General features: G+C 54.7%; 3 protein-coding genes across 6 annotated transcripts; 2 read left to right on the top strand and 1 right to left on the bottom strand.

Moving 5' to 3' along the window:
- Positions 1-3: 3 nt before the first annotated feature.
- Positions 4-3,183, top strand: MRTO4 (MRT4 homolog, ribosome maturation factor). Its single transcript, XM_075114252.1, has 8 exons — positions 4-137; positions 229-287; positions 509-612; positions 1,342-1,423; positions 1,649-1,716; positions 1,947-2,098; positions 2,563-2,639; positions 2,855-3,183. The coding sequence occupies exons 1-8, from the start codon at positions 110-112 to the stop codon at positions 3,002-3,004; spliced, it is 720 nt and encodes a 239-aa protein (XP_074970353.1). The 5' UTR covers positions 4-109; the 3' UTR covers positions 3,005-3,183.
- Positions 3,184-3,423: 240 nt separating this feature from the next.
- On the bottom strand, positions 3,424-6,913 carry AKR7A2 (aldo-keto reductase family 7 member A2). The gene is made up of 7 exons (XM_075114244.1): positions 6,688-6,913; positions 6,053-6,240; positions 5,479-5,583; positions 4,878-4,974; positions 4,678-4,777; positions 4,211-4,340; positions 3,424-3,941 (listed from the first exon to the last, which is right to left on the bottom strand). Exons 1-7 carry the CDS (start codon positions 6,881-6,883, stop codon positions 3,780-3,782), a joined length of 978 nt encoding a protein of 325 aa, XP_074970345.1. The 5' UTR covers positions 6,884-6,913; the 3' UTR covers positions 3,424-3,779.
- A 37-nt stretch (positions 6,914-6,950) lies between these two features.
- On the top strand, positions 6,951-12,379 carry SLC66A1 (solute carrier family 66 member 1). Of its 4 annotated transcripts, none has more exons than XM_075114247.1 (9): positions 6,956-7,072; positions 7,192-7,515; positions 7,784-7,988; positions 8,687-8,816; positions 9,021-9,108; positions 10,220-10,374; positions 10,593-10,703; positions 11,103-11,288; positions 11,636-12,379. In XM_075114247.1, the coding sequence occupies exons 3-9, from the start codon at positions 7,819-7,821 to the stop codon at positions 11,732-11,734; spliced, it is 939 nt and encodes a 312-aa protein (XP_074970348.1). In that variant the 5' UTR covers positions 6,956-7,072; positions 7,192-7,515; positions 7,784-7,818; the 3' UTR covers positions 11,735-12,379. The 4 variants fall into 4 exon arrangements, with proteins under 4 accessions (XP_074970346.1, XP_074970349.1, XP_074970348.1 ...); XM_075114249.1 differs by having other exon boundaries at positions 10,611-10,703; XM_075114245.1 differs by having other exon boundaries at positions 6,951-7,515.
- Positions 12,380-13,192: the final 813 nt, after the last annotated feature.

Here is a 13,192-nt window from a genome sequence, read left to right on the forward strand (position 1 = left end):
ACACGCGTCAACACGTTGGGGTGGAGGCAGGCAGCGCGCAGGGCAGCCCGAGGGAGGTCCCAGCAGACCCCGCGCGGCGCCGGAGGGGACCTCGAAGCACGGCGGCGCCATGCCGAAGTCCAAGCGAGACCGCAAGGGTGAGTGCCTCGAGCCCTGCCGCCATTCTCACCGCCCCCCACCCTGGCCTCGGTCCCGCATTAACGCGGCCTCTCTCTCCGCTCCCCGCAGTGTCCCTGACGCGGACGCCCAGAAAGGGTTTGGAGGCCAAGCAGGCGCTGATCGCCGAGGTGAGTGCGGCGCGGTGCCGTGCCCCGCTCCGCTCGGTGCCCCGCTCCGCTCGGTGCCCCGCTCCGCTCGGTGCCCCGCTCCGCTCGGTGCCCCGCTCCGCTCGGTGCCCCGCTCCGCTCGGTGCCCCGCTCCGCTCGGTGCCCCGCTCCGCTCGGTGCCCCGCTCCGCTCGGTGCCCCGCTCCGCTCGGTGCCCCGCTTACCTATCCCGCTTCCCCCCAGCTGCGGCGATGCGTGGACACATACAAGTACATTTTCGTCTTCTCCGTCGCCAACATGAGGAACAACAAGCTGAAGGATGTCCGGAACGCCTGGAAGCACAGCAGGTGAGGCCGAGTTGGGCTGGAAAGTGCCCGGTGGAGAAGGCCCTGGGGGTGCTGGCTGACCAGCCCCCGGGCTTGTGTCAGCACTGGTGTGGCCAGCAGGAGCAGGGCAGGGATGGGGCCCCTGTGCTCGGCCCTGGGGAGGCCCCACCTCGAGTGCTGGGCTCAGGTTTGGGCCCCTCGGGACAAGAAGGCCCTTGAGGGGCTGGAGCGTGTCCAGAGAAGGGCAGCGGGGCTGGGGCAGGGTCTGGAGCACAAGTGTGCTGGGGGGTGGCTGAGGGAGCTGGGGGGGTTTAGCCTGGAGAAGAGGGGGCTGAGGGGAGCCCTTCTCGCTCTCTGCAGCTGCCTGAGAGGGGCTGGAGTGAGGGGGGGGCTGGTCTCTGCTCCCAAGTCACCAGTGACAGGACGAGAGGAACCGGCCTCAAGCTGCGTCAGGGGAGGTTTAGGTTCAATATCAGCGAAAAAAGTCTTCACTGTAAGAGCAATCAGGCCGTGGCACAGGCTGCCCAGAGAGGTGGGGGAGTCACCATCCCTGGGGGGGTTCAAACAATGTGTAGACGTGGCACTTGGGGAGATGGTTTAGGAGGCCTGGGGGTGTTGGGTTGGGGGTTGGACTTGATCCTAGAGGTCTTTTCCAACTGTAATGATTCCATGATTCTATGCTGCCACCTGAGGGGCAAGTGCGGCCTGGGCGCTGACGGCCTCCTCTTCCTCCTCCTCCTACCACCCCAGGATCTTCTTTGGGAAGAACAAAGTCATGATGGTGGCACTGGGACGTGAGCCGAGCAGCGAGTACAAGGAGAACCTACACAAGGTAGGGGCTGGGGTTTCTTCACACTTCCCCTCACCTGTGGCAGCCGGAACAAACATCAGGGGACGATGAAGCTTCCTTGGGTTGTCTCTCCACAGGTGTTTTGTTTGAATCCATCCCTATCGTGACACAAAAGCTCTGTTGTTAGCAGAGCTTTTGTGGACTGAGCCCTGGAAGAGGTTAGTCCCTGGGTGCTGCCCGAGTCCCAGGACAGCCTCTTTCTTTCAGGTCAGCAAACACCTGAGAGGCGAAGTCGGTCTCCTCTTCACTAACCGCACCAGGGACGAGGTGGACGAGTGAGTATGCGTGTCTCGGCCGTGGTTTCGAAATGCTGAGCAGTCTGTTTTCCACTCAACTACTTTGCCCACTGATGTTTCCCTTAAAGCAATTAGCTTTTCTGCTCCTCTTTCTGCGCCATCCCCGCAACAGCGGGGAAGACGTTACGGCAGGCTACGCCGTAATCCCGTCTCGGCCCAAGGGACGTTTTTCCCACAGCTAAAGCTCTTGGTACCTGTCTCTGTCTCAGGTGGTTCTCCAAATTCAGAGAGGTGGACTTTGCCCGTGCAGGGAACAAGGCGACGTACGCGGTGAGCCTGGACACGGGGCCCTTGGAGCAGTTCCCCCACTCCATGGAGCCTCAGTTACGGCAGTTGGGACTGCCGACGGCGTTAAAGAAAGGTAGGTGAAGCGGCCGCGAAGGTAAGCTTTGTTTTTCATCTGATAAAACATTGTAAGAAGAACATTAAATAACCAAGTAGAACTTAGTTTTGAGAAAATCTGATGGACAGCTTTCTCCTTGTTGGGCTGGTGCTAGAACTCATTATTCTTGCACCATTCTTCCCAAATGGATGTCAAAGGATGAATGAAACAGCCAACTTTCTACAACACACAATCCTTTTCCAGTGGACACAGCTAGGCCTAGCCTAACCCAGCACATTGGCATCCCAAGCAGAAACCAGACCTGGGCTTTTTTTCTTCTTTAGAGTTGATCTCACCCAGCCTCTTCGGGTGTAGGGGTATTTGCCCAGGAAGGTGTCAGCTCCGAAGGGCAGTGCCTGAGGGCGCCTTAGCTCTGTACTCCACACCTTGGTGGGCTTAGGCAGTATTTGGGAGCCTATTTTCATGAGCTTTTGTTCTGGCAGGAGTGGTGACGCTACTTTCAGATTACGAAGTCTGCAAAGAAGGGGACGTTCTTACCCCCGAACAAGCCCGCGTCCTGGTGAGTAACATAATGCAGCATCTGCAAGAGCCCGTTTCCGCCTCCCCCCCACCCCCGATAACAGCCTTACACACTCCTCGTATGAGCACAAAAACTCTGCAGCAATTATTTTGCCTCCGGCTTTGCTGCAGTTCCCATCCGGAAGCGTTATGTCCTGTTAGTGTTTTTGTTTGGCTGTCCAGAGACAGGAATGACTGATTTGTGTCCTTTCCTAGAAACTCTTTGGCTACGAGATGGCAGAGTTTAAAGTCACCATCAAATTTGTGTGGAATTCTGAGACGGGAGACTTCCAGAAGCTTGTGGGAGACACAGCGGAGGGGGAGGAAGAGGAGGATGACGATGATGAAGACAGCAATGAGGACTAGTTGCGGTCCTTGGCTTGGACTCTAGACGGTTCTACTCTATTTTAGAGACAAGAGGAGGAGGATGTTTCCCTTCCCTGTTCGCACCCAGAGGAGAAGGGCGATCAGCGCAAATGTGCTTTTCATAAAAGATACCTAATTATGCTTTTTTTAAAAAATACAAATCTATATATAAAACTTGAGCTGGTTGTTGCTGCTGCCTGTCACCGTTCAAGTGCACTGGGGCTGAGGAAATTCCCCCCCTGACATGAAAGCCAGGCAGAAAGCATGCAAGTGTAACGCACCATCGTCATGGCATGCGTGACCCTGGGGAAGATGCTGAGGGTTTGTTCTTATCTTCTGCTAAAAGCTGCAGCTTAAAGTCACCGAGCACCAGTAAGGAGATGCCAGCCAGGTTACAGGTACAGTTAGGAGATAGGGTCTGCATTGAAAATGGTTTTATTCTTGTACATAATTACTTAAAACTGTATTAAAGCAGAACTGGAGCCTTCATCCAGTTACATGTCTATTTTCCATGATTAACCGCACCTTTAAATAGCGGTGCGTGCTACGTAGGGTTGAGGGTCCGTGAGGGGAGGGAGAATAAGGCATGGCCCAACAGGCAAAGTGCTGACAGTGTTAGTGGATCCTACAAAGCTTCATTAATACAGGGAAAAATCAACCCATTTTACTGGTCAATCAAAGGGCAGAGTGGGTACGTACCTCTCCCGTGTTCCGAGAGATTTGTGCTCAATCATCCACCCCCATGACACCCCCTTTCTTGTCCCTACCCTAGTGTCTAGCGGAAATAGTTGGGGCAGTCATGTGCAGTCAGGTTCCAGGCTTTATCGAACGCCTCCACGACAGCTGGGAGCAGGGGACCCTCTTCACTGTAGTTAAGGTTCTGCTCTAGCTGCTCCAGGTTGGACATCCCAACGATCACCGCGTCTCCAAGAGAACCCTGGAAGGGTAAAGAGAAGCTGCTGATCCCGGAAGAAACCTAGTTCACCTCCCGAGCCGCTGCTGACATTCTGGCCTTGTGAACAGAACTACATGGTGTGGTTGGCAGAGTCTGTACAGCAATATTCACTCTGGAACGCCAGCAAGCCCATGGGACGTGCAGAGTAACAGGTAACTGTTCAGAGACGTTTCCCCATCTGTGTGTGCAGCAGCTGCCCCATTCTAGTGGTGCTGCACAGGCTGCCGGCTACAGCCGCACCAAGCACTTACCTGCAGTTTAGAGTGATTGTACAACCACCGCAAAGCAGCAGAGGTCAGGCTTGGTGCGTTGGAACCGTAAGCATCTTTCAGAGCTCTTTCTACTAGGGCAATTCCTTCAAAATTATGCTTTTTCCAGTACCTGCAAGATAAGAAATTGCTCTTATTGCCCTTGGGACCTCTAGTAATGGTAAATTGATATTCTAATCAAGCGTGAAAGGGTTTCAGGAAGCCTCACACAACTCTTGGTAGCGTCCAAGGACTTCTGCAATCCCCCCCTGCAAGCCGGGAGGAAGCTGAGCCTAAAAACCACTCTGCAAAGCTTGGTCATGAGCCACGGCCCCAGCCACATGTGCAGACGTAATCACTGCGCAAGCTTTGGTCAATCCTGCTTCCTCTCAGCTGATGATTAGTGTGGGGTTTTTCTATGTAGCTGCTCCTGCCACATCTCCCTGCTCGCCTGTCAACTCAAAACGTACCTGTCCCTGTAGGCCTGAGCCCAGTCATTCCCAAAAAACCTTCCAGTGGGCTGGCGGGTGTCTTTGTCCTCATACTTGTACTTGCCGGTCAGCAGCCCTCCTGGAAAAGGTCAGCAGCATGTTTAGTGATGGGCTGGCTCTTCTACAGCCCCCGTTTTGCCTGTTTTTATCTCAAAGTCTCACCCTTTCCCTCCCCGTACCTGCCAGCGGATTGTAGGCATAGAACCGCAGCCCATAATATCTCAGACAAGGGAACAGCTCGGCTTCCACCTGGCGAGTGGTTGCGTTGTACATACCCTGCACAAAGATGAGGGAGAAAGAACTTATGAGCCCCTGGAACTCCTTCCCCACCCTCCCCGGACAATACTCTTATCCCAGAGAAGAGCAGCTTCGGGTCACACGAGGCTATTATCTGCTTAGGAACAGACTTGGTAAAGGATTGCAAGTAATGCAAAAACTTCGCAGTTCCACATCAAGGGAGTCACTGACTCATGCAACAAAACGTGTACTCAGCTTTTTCCGAGCAGTGATCTCACTCAGCTTTCTAATCACATGTGTCCTGAAAGGACTTCCCAGACTAAACCGGAGCACTCTCCTTTTTCTGTGTTGATATTTGGCCCACTGGGGACTGGTCCAAGATTTGGGGCTCCCAGACCCTTCCCCACAGTGGCTGACCGTTGCTGTGAGCAGACAAGAACTGCCCGTACACTGTTCTGATCCGAACCCTTGTATTCTTTCAGTTTGATCCATCTCAGCCTCCACAAAAGATCTGCTGGACCTCAGCAAGCCCCCATCCCTCACCTGGTACACAGTTGGCATCACCCAGTTGTTGTATTTGCAGATGGTGCAGATTTCTGCAACTTCCCACGCCGCGTAGTTTGATAGGCCAAGTTCTTTAAACTTTCCCTGCAGAGGAATAAAAGGCTAGTCAAATCCAAATTTTAAACGTGCATTTGTACCTAGATGGTGCAAGATGCCTATGGTGAAAAGGGCAGTCACCAAATTTTATTCGAGTTCTTTCCTCACCCCTGTTCACCTCTTCTAGATACCAATGAATTACAAGACCTGACAAAAATATTTCCAGTTTTCTGTTCATTTTGAATTCAGATGTTTTAATTACCAGCACTAATCTTAACCCAGCCAGTTAAGATGGCTGAAAGCAAAGTTCAGATATTCTAACGTTTCCCAGAGCTTTTGAGAACAAAGGGCACCATGTGAACACGCAATGGAGGGCCAGTTGTTTGGCTTTGCCCCGGTCATCTGCGTCCCCTCTTCCTAGTGTTGCACAAACCCAGCGCTGCAGAAATGCGTGACGAGCAGCCCTCGTTTAAAAAGGGAATCAAGAGATGGTCCAGACTCGGACTTCCCACTTTACTTCTTTGTGCAGCTCATTGCAGGCACGCAGCGTCTCCTCCACCGGCGTCCCGTGGTCAGGAGCATGGAGGTAGAAGAGCTCCACACTCGTCCTCTTCAGCCTCTCCAGGGATGTGTCCAGTTGCGATCGCACACTCTCGGGCTTCAGTGTCTTCCCATCCCAGGGATTGGCCTTGGTGGCAACCTCCACTGGCAGAGAGGAAGAAAGAATGAGCAGGGATGTTTCCACCTTCGGGAAGGGAATGGGGATAAGGGGCATAATGCAACCATTGCTCAAGGCGTTTCAGGGAAGGCCCTTCTCCTTGGGAACCATGTCTGCCTAGCAGGGGCAACCCTTCTCCTTAGGAACTGCAGGTCTGCCCTAGAGAGGGAGGGCCTTTTCCTCAAGGCTGGGGGGTCAGCATTAGCAGGGGAGTCCCTTCCCCTGAGGGATGGTGTCAGGCTGGCAGAGTAGGACCTTCTCACAGGGAACAGGCTTGCGAGAAGGCCCGTCTCCTCAGGGATGGAGTCATTCTGGCAGGGACAATCCTTCTTCTCAGAGAATGGGCTCAGGAGAAGGCCCTTCTCCTCAGGGATAACGTCAGCCTAGCAGGGAGAACCCTTCTCAGCGACCGCCCCCGCCAGCCCCGGCCGTACCGGGCTCCGTGCTGCCAGCCAGTAGCGTGCCCAGGATACGCTCGGACTCGCCGCCCGCGTACATGTAAGCGGTGTCGAGGAGGCGATACCCGCGGCGCAGGAAGGCGCGGAGAAGCGCGGCGCTCGCCTCGGGCCCGGCCCGCCGCCCCACCTCCATGGCGCCCAGCACCACCCCGGGACGCGAACCCGCCGCCATCGCCGCCGCCGCCGCCGCGCATGCGCGCCGGGCGCGGACCGTGGGGAGAGCTCTCGCCCCGCCTGCCGGGGCGAGGTCCGAGCGCGCATGCGCAGTGGAGCGGCGCCGGGTCCGTCCCGAGCCCCTGCGCGTCCCCGCCGGGCGGGAGCGGCCGGTGCCCCCAAAACCGGCGGGTTTGCACAAAGGGCGGTAAGTGTCCTGGAAATCAGGCTTGCAGAAACCCAACAAGTTTCTGAAAAAGCAGCAGGCTTGCAAAAAAAACTCCAGTAGTTTCCCTCAAAACCAGTAAATTTGCAAAAAATTTGCAGAACAACCAGCAACTTCTCGAAGAAGCAGCGGGTTGGGAAGAAAAGCAGCGAGCTTCCGAAAAGGGAAAGGATTTGCAAAGGAAAGCCAGCAAGTTTCTGAAGAAGGAGCGGAGTGGCAAAGAACAAAAAACATTTTTTTGAAAAAGCGGCTTTGGAAGACAAGCAGCGAGTTTCTGAAAAAGCAAAGGATTTGCAAAGGAAAGCCAGCAAGTTTCTGAAGAAGCAGTGGAGTGGCAAAGAAAAAAAACCTCCAAGTTTCAGAAGAAAACAGTCGGTTTCCAAAGGAAAAAAAGCCAATTTCCAAACAGCCGTCAGGGAAGGAAGGTAAGTCCCTGTTCCGCAGGGACGCGCCGGTTGGGTTTCCCTTCTACTTTGAGGCCAAATCCCGCCGGGCTGGCGGCCTTCCCGGCCGGGTCATCCAACCGGACACAAAATTAAGACCAGTAAAGGTGTATTGGCCAGTAATGAGTTTTTTGCAACACGAGCCAGCTCCGAGCCGCAGCCGGAGAAGCCACGAGCCTGTTCCTAACATAGATACACTTTTTCTCCAGTGTTATTTCATTTTTCCCCATGTTATTGCATTTTTTCCTAGCGTTAAACACGCCTTGGAGCTGAGCGCCGGAGGCCATGGACGCGCGGCGCTGGAGGGGTCTCCCACCCGGGAACCTTTCCGACTGTCCCAACGGCTCCCGCTGGGTGATGGACGTGTTCAACGAATGCGCCCAGGACGGCTGGGACATCACCAGCGTCATCCTGGGTCTGGTTTCCATCTTCTGCTTCGCAGCTGCGTCTTTTCCGTGAGTATCACTCCCAAACCCAGCCGAGCCCTTCCCTTGGTACAACACCTCTCTAAAAATCAAATTTCAAGCTGCCTGAATTACTAAATCTACCCAGCAAAAGCAATCTGGGCTTGGAAAATTTGGGTTTAACAGGAGAGGGAGCAGGCGGTACAGCCCCAAAGCCTTGTTTGTTATTATATTGTTATTGTTATGCTTGGTAGCTGTAATAACCCACGTAAGCCAACTGCAATGCAGTCATTGCAGGTCATACGCGCGCAAGAAATGTTTCCAGGAGCTCTGGGCTTCTTCGAAGTGCTGGGGACAACCGTGGCAGAGGGGGACGTGGGGAATCGCACTCGGTCTCAGTGTATCATCGGATTATTTCGTAACCAGACAGGCGGTTTCTGCAACTGTCGCTTCTCCTCGCTGCTTTCTGCTCCAGCACGAGGGACGGATCACAAGGGCTTGAGCCCAGCAGGTTGCTGCAAGCACCCAGCGGGTCGCAGGGCTTCTCACAGGGGCCAGTTTGCTGGGGAGCACGTGGCTTTGCTAGAGGAAATGTCACCTTTTCGTCCCCCCCGAGTGCTTTGGGCAGGTGGCAATTGCAAAATGACCCAGGTGGGAACAACAGGGAAGCCTGGGGATGGTTCCCAGGTAGCGCTGAACCGGCCGGAGGTAACGCTCTGTGGCTCTGCCCGACTCCCTCTTTTTTGCAGGCAGTTCTACCAAGCCTGCAAAACAGGCAACATGGACCGGGCTCTCTCCATATATTTCCTGCTGGGATGGCTGGGCGGAGACCTCCTAAACCTCATCGGTTCCTTCCTGGCCGATCAGCTGCCGCTGCAGGTACTGGCCAGCTCGCTGGGGCTGAGTCAGCTCTCAAACACCCCAGGCTCCAGGGAGGAGGGATGGGATGGTTGCTGCTTAGTCCAGCAATGGGAATCAGCAACCCAAACGCCCCGGGGATGCTCCCTTCTGCCCCGGGGATGCTCCCTTCTCCCCGCAGTCAGCCTTTCTGCAGGTAGGACCACCCCATCCTTCTCCCCACAGGTTTACACAGCTATTTACTACGTTCTCGCAGACCTGGTGATGCTGTCTCTCTACTGTTATTACAAAGTGAAGAACAGGGGCGGAGGATGTGAGTCGGGGTTACGGGTGCAGCGGGGCTGTGCGCTCCCCTTGGCACGTCTTTCGGGCCGGCTTGTCCTCGGCTGCGAAGCCAGGGGAGGAAGCGATCCCTGGGAGAGATGCATCGGGGCAGAGATGCTTTGCAGATGCGCTGATGCAGCTATCACATGCCCCTTGTTGCTTGCTGGCTTCTTTCTTAGGTAATCTGAGCACCCATGAAAGCCACAGCTAGTAAATAGCTACTGGCCGTGACTGGGGCTTCTGCAAACCCCTGCAAACAGCCCTGCACAGTGTCCGGGTTTGAAAATAAACCCCCTGTGAGTTGCATTAAGCATAGAAAGAAATTACTTACCCACAGTTACCTGGTGACTCCATCCTGGAGCTGGAAACTACAGCCACATCTCTTGAATCAGGCCAGTGCTTTGAGGGACGGGGTGAAGTTTTCCAGCTGTTTTGGGGTCAATACTCCTCTTGCAATAATGGCAGCTTTGATGTGATGGAGGAGTTCCTCCCTGATCGAATGGAGTGAAAAGGGAACCTGAATGGGGCTCTGCAGTTCTTGCAAGGCTTAAACAGCAAGAGAAAATCCACTTTTTAGCGTAGCAGCTTTCCGTGAATTACAAACAGGCATCCCTTTGGACCCTGAAAACTATTTAACTTATTAAAGCCATCTGAGTTTATTAAACCAACTGATAGATGGCCCATCAACCGTATAGTTTTATTAACGCTGGAGAGTTTGTTTGCAGACTATAATACAAGTCTGGCTGTCGAAGCAGGGCTTGGTCTGGCAGGGATCTGAATGTGTGCTCTTGTGAGTTAAGACAGTGAAAAGCTTTTAGAGAGGAGGGATGATTTTTAAGAGCCCTACAGCCAAAGAAAGTCGAGTGCTCTCGGCCTGATGAGATAGGAGCCCTTTCCTCCCTGATAACTTACAAATTGCCCATGTCGCTGTGAGATAAAAAGCCCGCAGCAGCTACTGCCCGAGTGACTGCTGTGCTGCTGCAGAGGTAAGGGAAGTCTCCTTACCCAGGGAGGGTCCTGGCACCCACCAGGGCTGCTGGGCTGCGCTGGGGGCTGCTGGAGGAGCCCTCCCGAACCAGCCTCCGCTTGATCCCCCGCAGTCGCCGCCCAGATCAACGCAGCCTTCGTCTTCCTTTCCCTGGGGATGGTGTCGGCCGTCTCCTTCCTGGGCAGAAGTGCTGCCGTGGTGCAGGGCCCGGCGACGTTTAAAGGGAGGTCTCTGCTCTCTGCTCACGTGGATGAGCTTGGGTCAAAGGTGAGCCGGTTCCTAAACCTGGGGGATGGGGGGAGAGAAGATAAACTATCCGGTGGGGTGGGGATGTCCTGCTGGAGCAGTGTGATCCCGCTTCGTGCTCAGCAGGGCGAGGGATAGATGGGGAGATCAAAGGCTGGGGTTTAGCCCCGCTGTCGCCTCGTGTAGAGCCGTGGCGTGGGTGGTAAGCGCGTCTCTGAAAACGTGGGGGCTGCTCGCAGCCCCTCCTTGCCTTGCAGCCTTTCACCAGGAGCGAGGTCATTGGCTTCACCATCGGCTCCATCTCCTCCGTGCTGTACCTGTGCTCCCGAGTCCCCCAGATCTACACGAACGTAAGCGCCGTGCCGTGAGCGGGACAGGACAGCAGCCTGGTCCTGGGACCCCCTGGGCTCCTGAGACTCCAGATTGAAGAGGGGCGGTGGGATCATCCTTCTCCTCTTTGCTCAGAGGTCCCAGGTCCCCCATCTCTGATCATTTCTCAAGGGACTATTTTTCTGTATTTCTGCTCCAAAACCTGATTCATTTTTCTCCTTTCCCTTTAACATACCAATATTTTGAGGGTGGGGCTTTCATTTTGTCTTTATTTACAAGCAAAAGGGGAACTAAAAGGCTCTTGGCATTCAGTCACCACCTTTTTTCTTCTCTTTTTGGGGGGGAGGGTGATTAATACTACTTTCTAGTGAGATTTTGGAGAGCTGCACCCAAGCTCCTCTCTCTGGCCCCTCTTCCAGTACAAGAGGAAATCCACCATCGGGGTCTCCTACTCTCTCTTTGCCCTGGTGATGCTGGGGAACTTGCTCTACGGCCTCAGCGTCCTCCTGAAGAACCCTGAGCCAGGGCAAAGCGAAGGCAACTACGTCCTGCACCACCTGCCCTGGCTGGTGGGCAGCCTGGGCGTCCTGTCCCTCGACGTGGTTGTATCCTTTCCCCATCAGTGCTTCCCTCCGGGACTGCATCCCACCAGCGAGGCTTTGCGGGGAGTGATCCCGTCTCAGGGCAGGCTGGGTTAGGAAGGAGTTAGTTAGGCAGGAGCGGGTGGGTTGATGCTACTCAGCGGTTGCTTTTGAGCTGTACTTGCTCACCCGCATGCCGGTGAGTAATTCATGGTGTTGTAACAGCTGAATGCTTCAGACCCTTGTTTGCATTAAGCTCGTTGTCCTGTTTCCACCTCTCCTGACACAAACATCCCTTTTCTGGGTGGTGAGACCCAACGCGTCGCGTAGATCCACCTTCGCTTGCGTGAAGAGCCTTAACCTCTTCTCAGATCTCCTTCCAGTTCCTTGCTTATCAGAGAGGAAGACCCGGTACCCGCGAAGAGAGGGATGCTCTTCTTGGCGAGCAGGGTGGCAGATTGGAGAGCTGACGAAGGGACCTGCGCTGGAGTGAGAACAGGATGATGCAGACGAGGAAGCTGGCCCTAAAGCCAGGCAAACCGGCCCCTCCATCCTGGTGGCTCCTGGGAGAGGAGGACTTGAGCCAGTGTTGTGCTGCTAAGCCCAGCCATGTGGCAGAGGACGCTGCTGAGAGACCTTGTGCCTCTTTGGTACCAAAGGTGCTATCAGGATAAACAGGGAATTATTTGATACCTCAAAAGGTCGCTCTCTGCTGCTCTTAGCCCCCACAGCTGAGCCCGGTCACTTCTGCTTTACCTGCTGTCTCTCAGGAGTGATCTGGAGCTTCCTCAGTACTGGCAAACATGGGAAGAGCCTGAGGGGCTGTGGGGAGGGGACAGGGATGACCAACCTTTCACAAACATGAGCACCACGTACCTCTGTGGGCATCACATCTCTACTGCTGCGCTCTTTCTGGAAGATACAGCAGGGCTGGAGCCAGTTCAGAAGGAGGAAGGGAAGGAGCAGCGTAACCGAAGTCCACGCATACCTGTTCTAGTTAGCATGGCTCACACATCTGTAAAACAAGTCCTTGCCCCACATGCCTCCTTTTGGTTTTATGTTCCTGGTTCATCGGGCAGCTCCTGCCTCTGTCTTAATGCGTCTCATAGTCCCCATTTCTCTGAATTCTCTTTTTTTTTTTGTCTCACGCACATTTTAATTGCACGGTTTCCCAGGGAGGCTGCTCCATCGCGCTCTGGTTAGCTGCGGAGGCAGTGACCCAGCCAGGCGATGCTGCCTCTCTGCTCGGTCTGGTTTTTAGTTCTGCCTTCTCTCAACGAATTTATCCCCAACGCTGATGAATCCATCGCCCTCTCGGGGCCCTGCATACCAGCGCGGTGGCTCCTTGACCGCAGTAGGACGAGAAGCAGCGGCGGTTTGGGAAGAAGCCGTGTCCCCGGCAGGAGAGAAGCTTTCGGGTGGGGAGGGGGCAGCGGTGGCGTCTGCCTCAGCCCGGCGCCGCGGGCTCCCTCCCGCAGGCTGTTTCTGCTGGGGGGAAGCAGCTCAGTCTCACTGGGCAAGCAAGAGGCAAAGCAAGCAAAACTTGTAGGTCCTTCAAGAAACGTTGGCACAACCTGTCATTTCAAAAACAAGGACTTTCCTTTTCCTGCAGTCACTATTAGCTCTTCTTTTTGCCCCCCTTCTCTCCCTTTCCAGCTGCTTTCCTGATAGCCAGCACTTCCCACGCCGCACTCTGCTCCGTGCGCCTGTTGGCTTTACCTCTACCATTAATTTCCGATTCCTCAGCCAGTCCCCTGCCATCTGTCCTTCCTGAGGAGGTCACCCTCCTCCCTGCTTCGTCCTCGCACTGAGGAAGCCCAGCCACAGCTCTGTGATTACAGAGCTCAGCCTAGGTCGTATGTGAAATGGGAGTCAGACTGCAACAGCAGATTAATTAAAACACAAGCTCTGCCGGTATTTGGAGCTGA

Source organism: Phalacrocorax aristotelis, chromosome 19, assembly GCF_949628215.1.
Source record: "Phalacrocorax aristotelis chromosome 19, bGulAri2.1, whole genome shotgun sequence".
Taxonomy (NCBI): domain Eukaryota; kingdom Metazoa; phylum Chordata; class Aves; order Suliformes; family Phalacrocoracidae; genus Phalacrocorax; species Phalacrocorax aristotelis.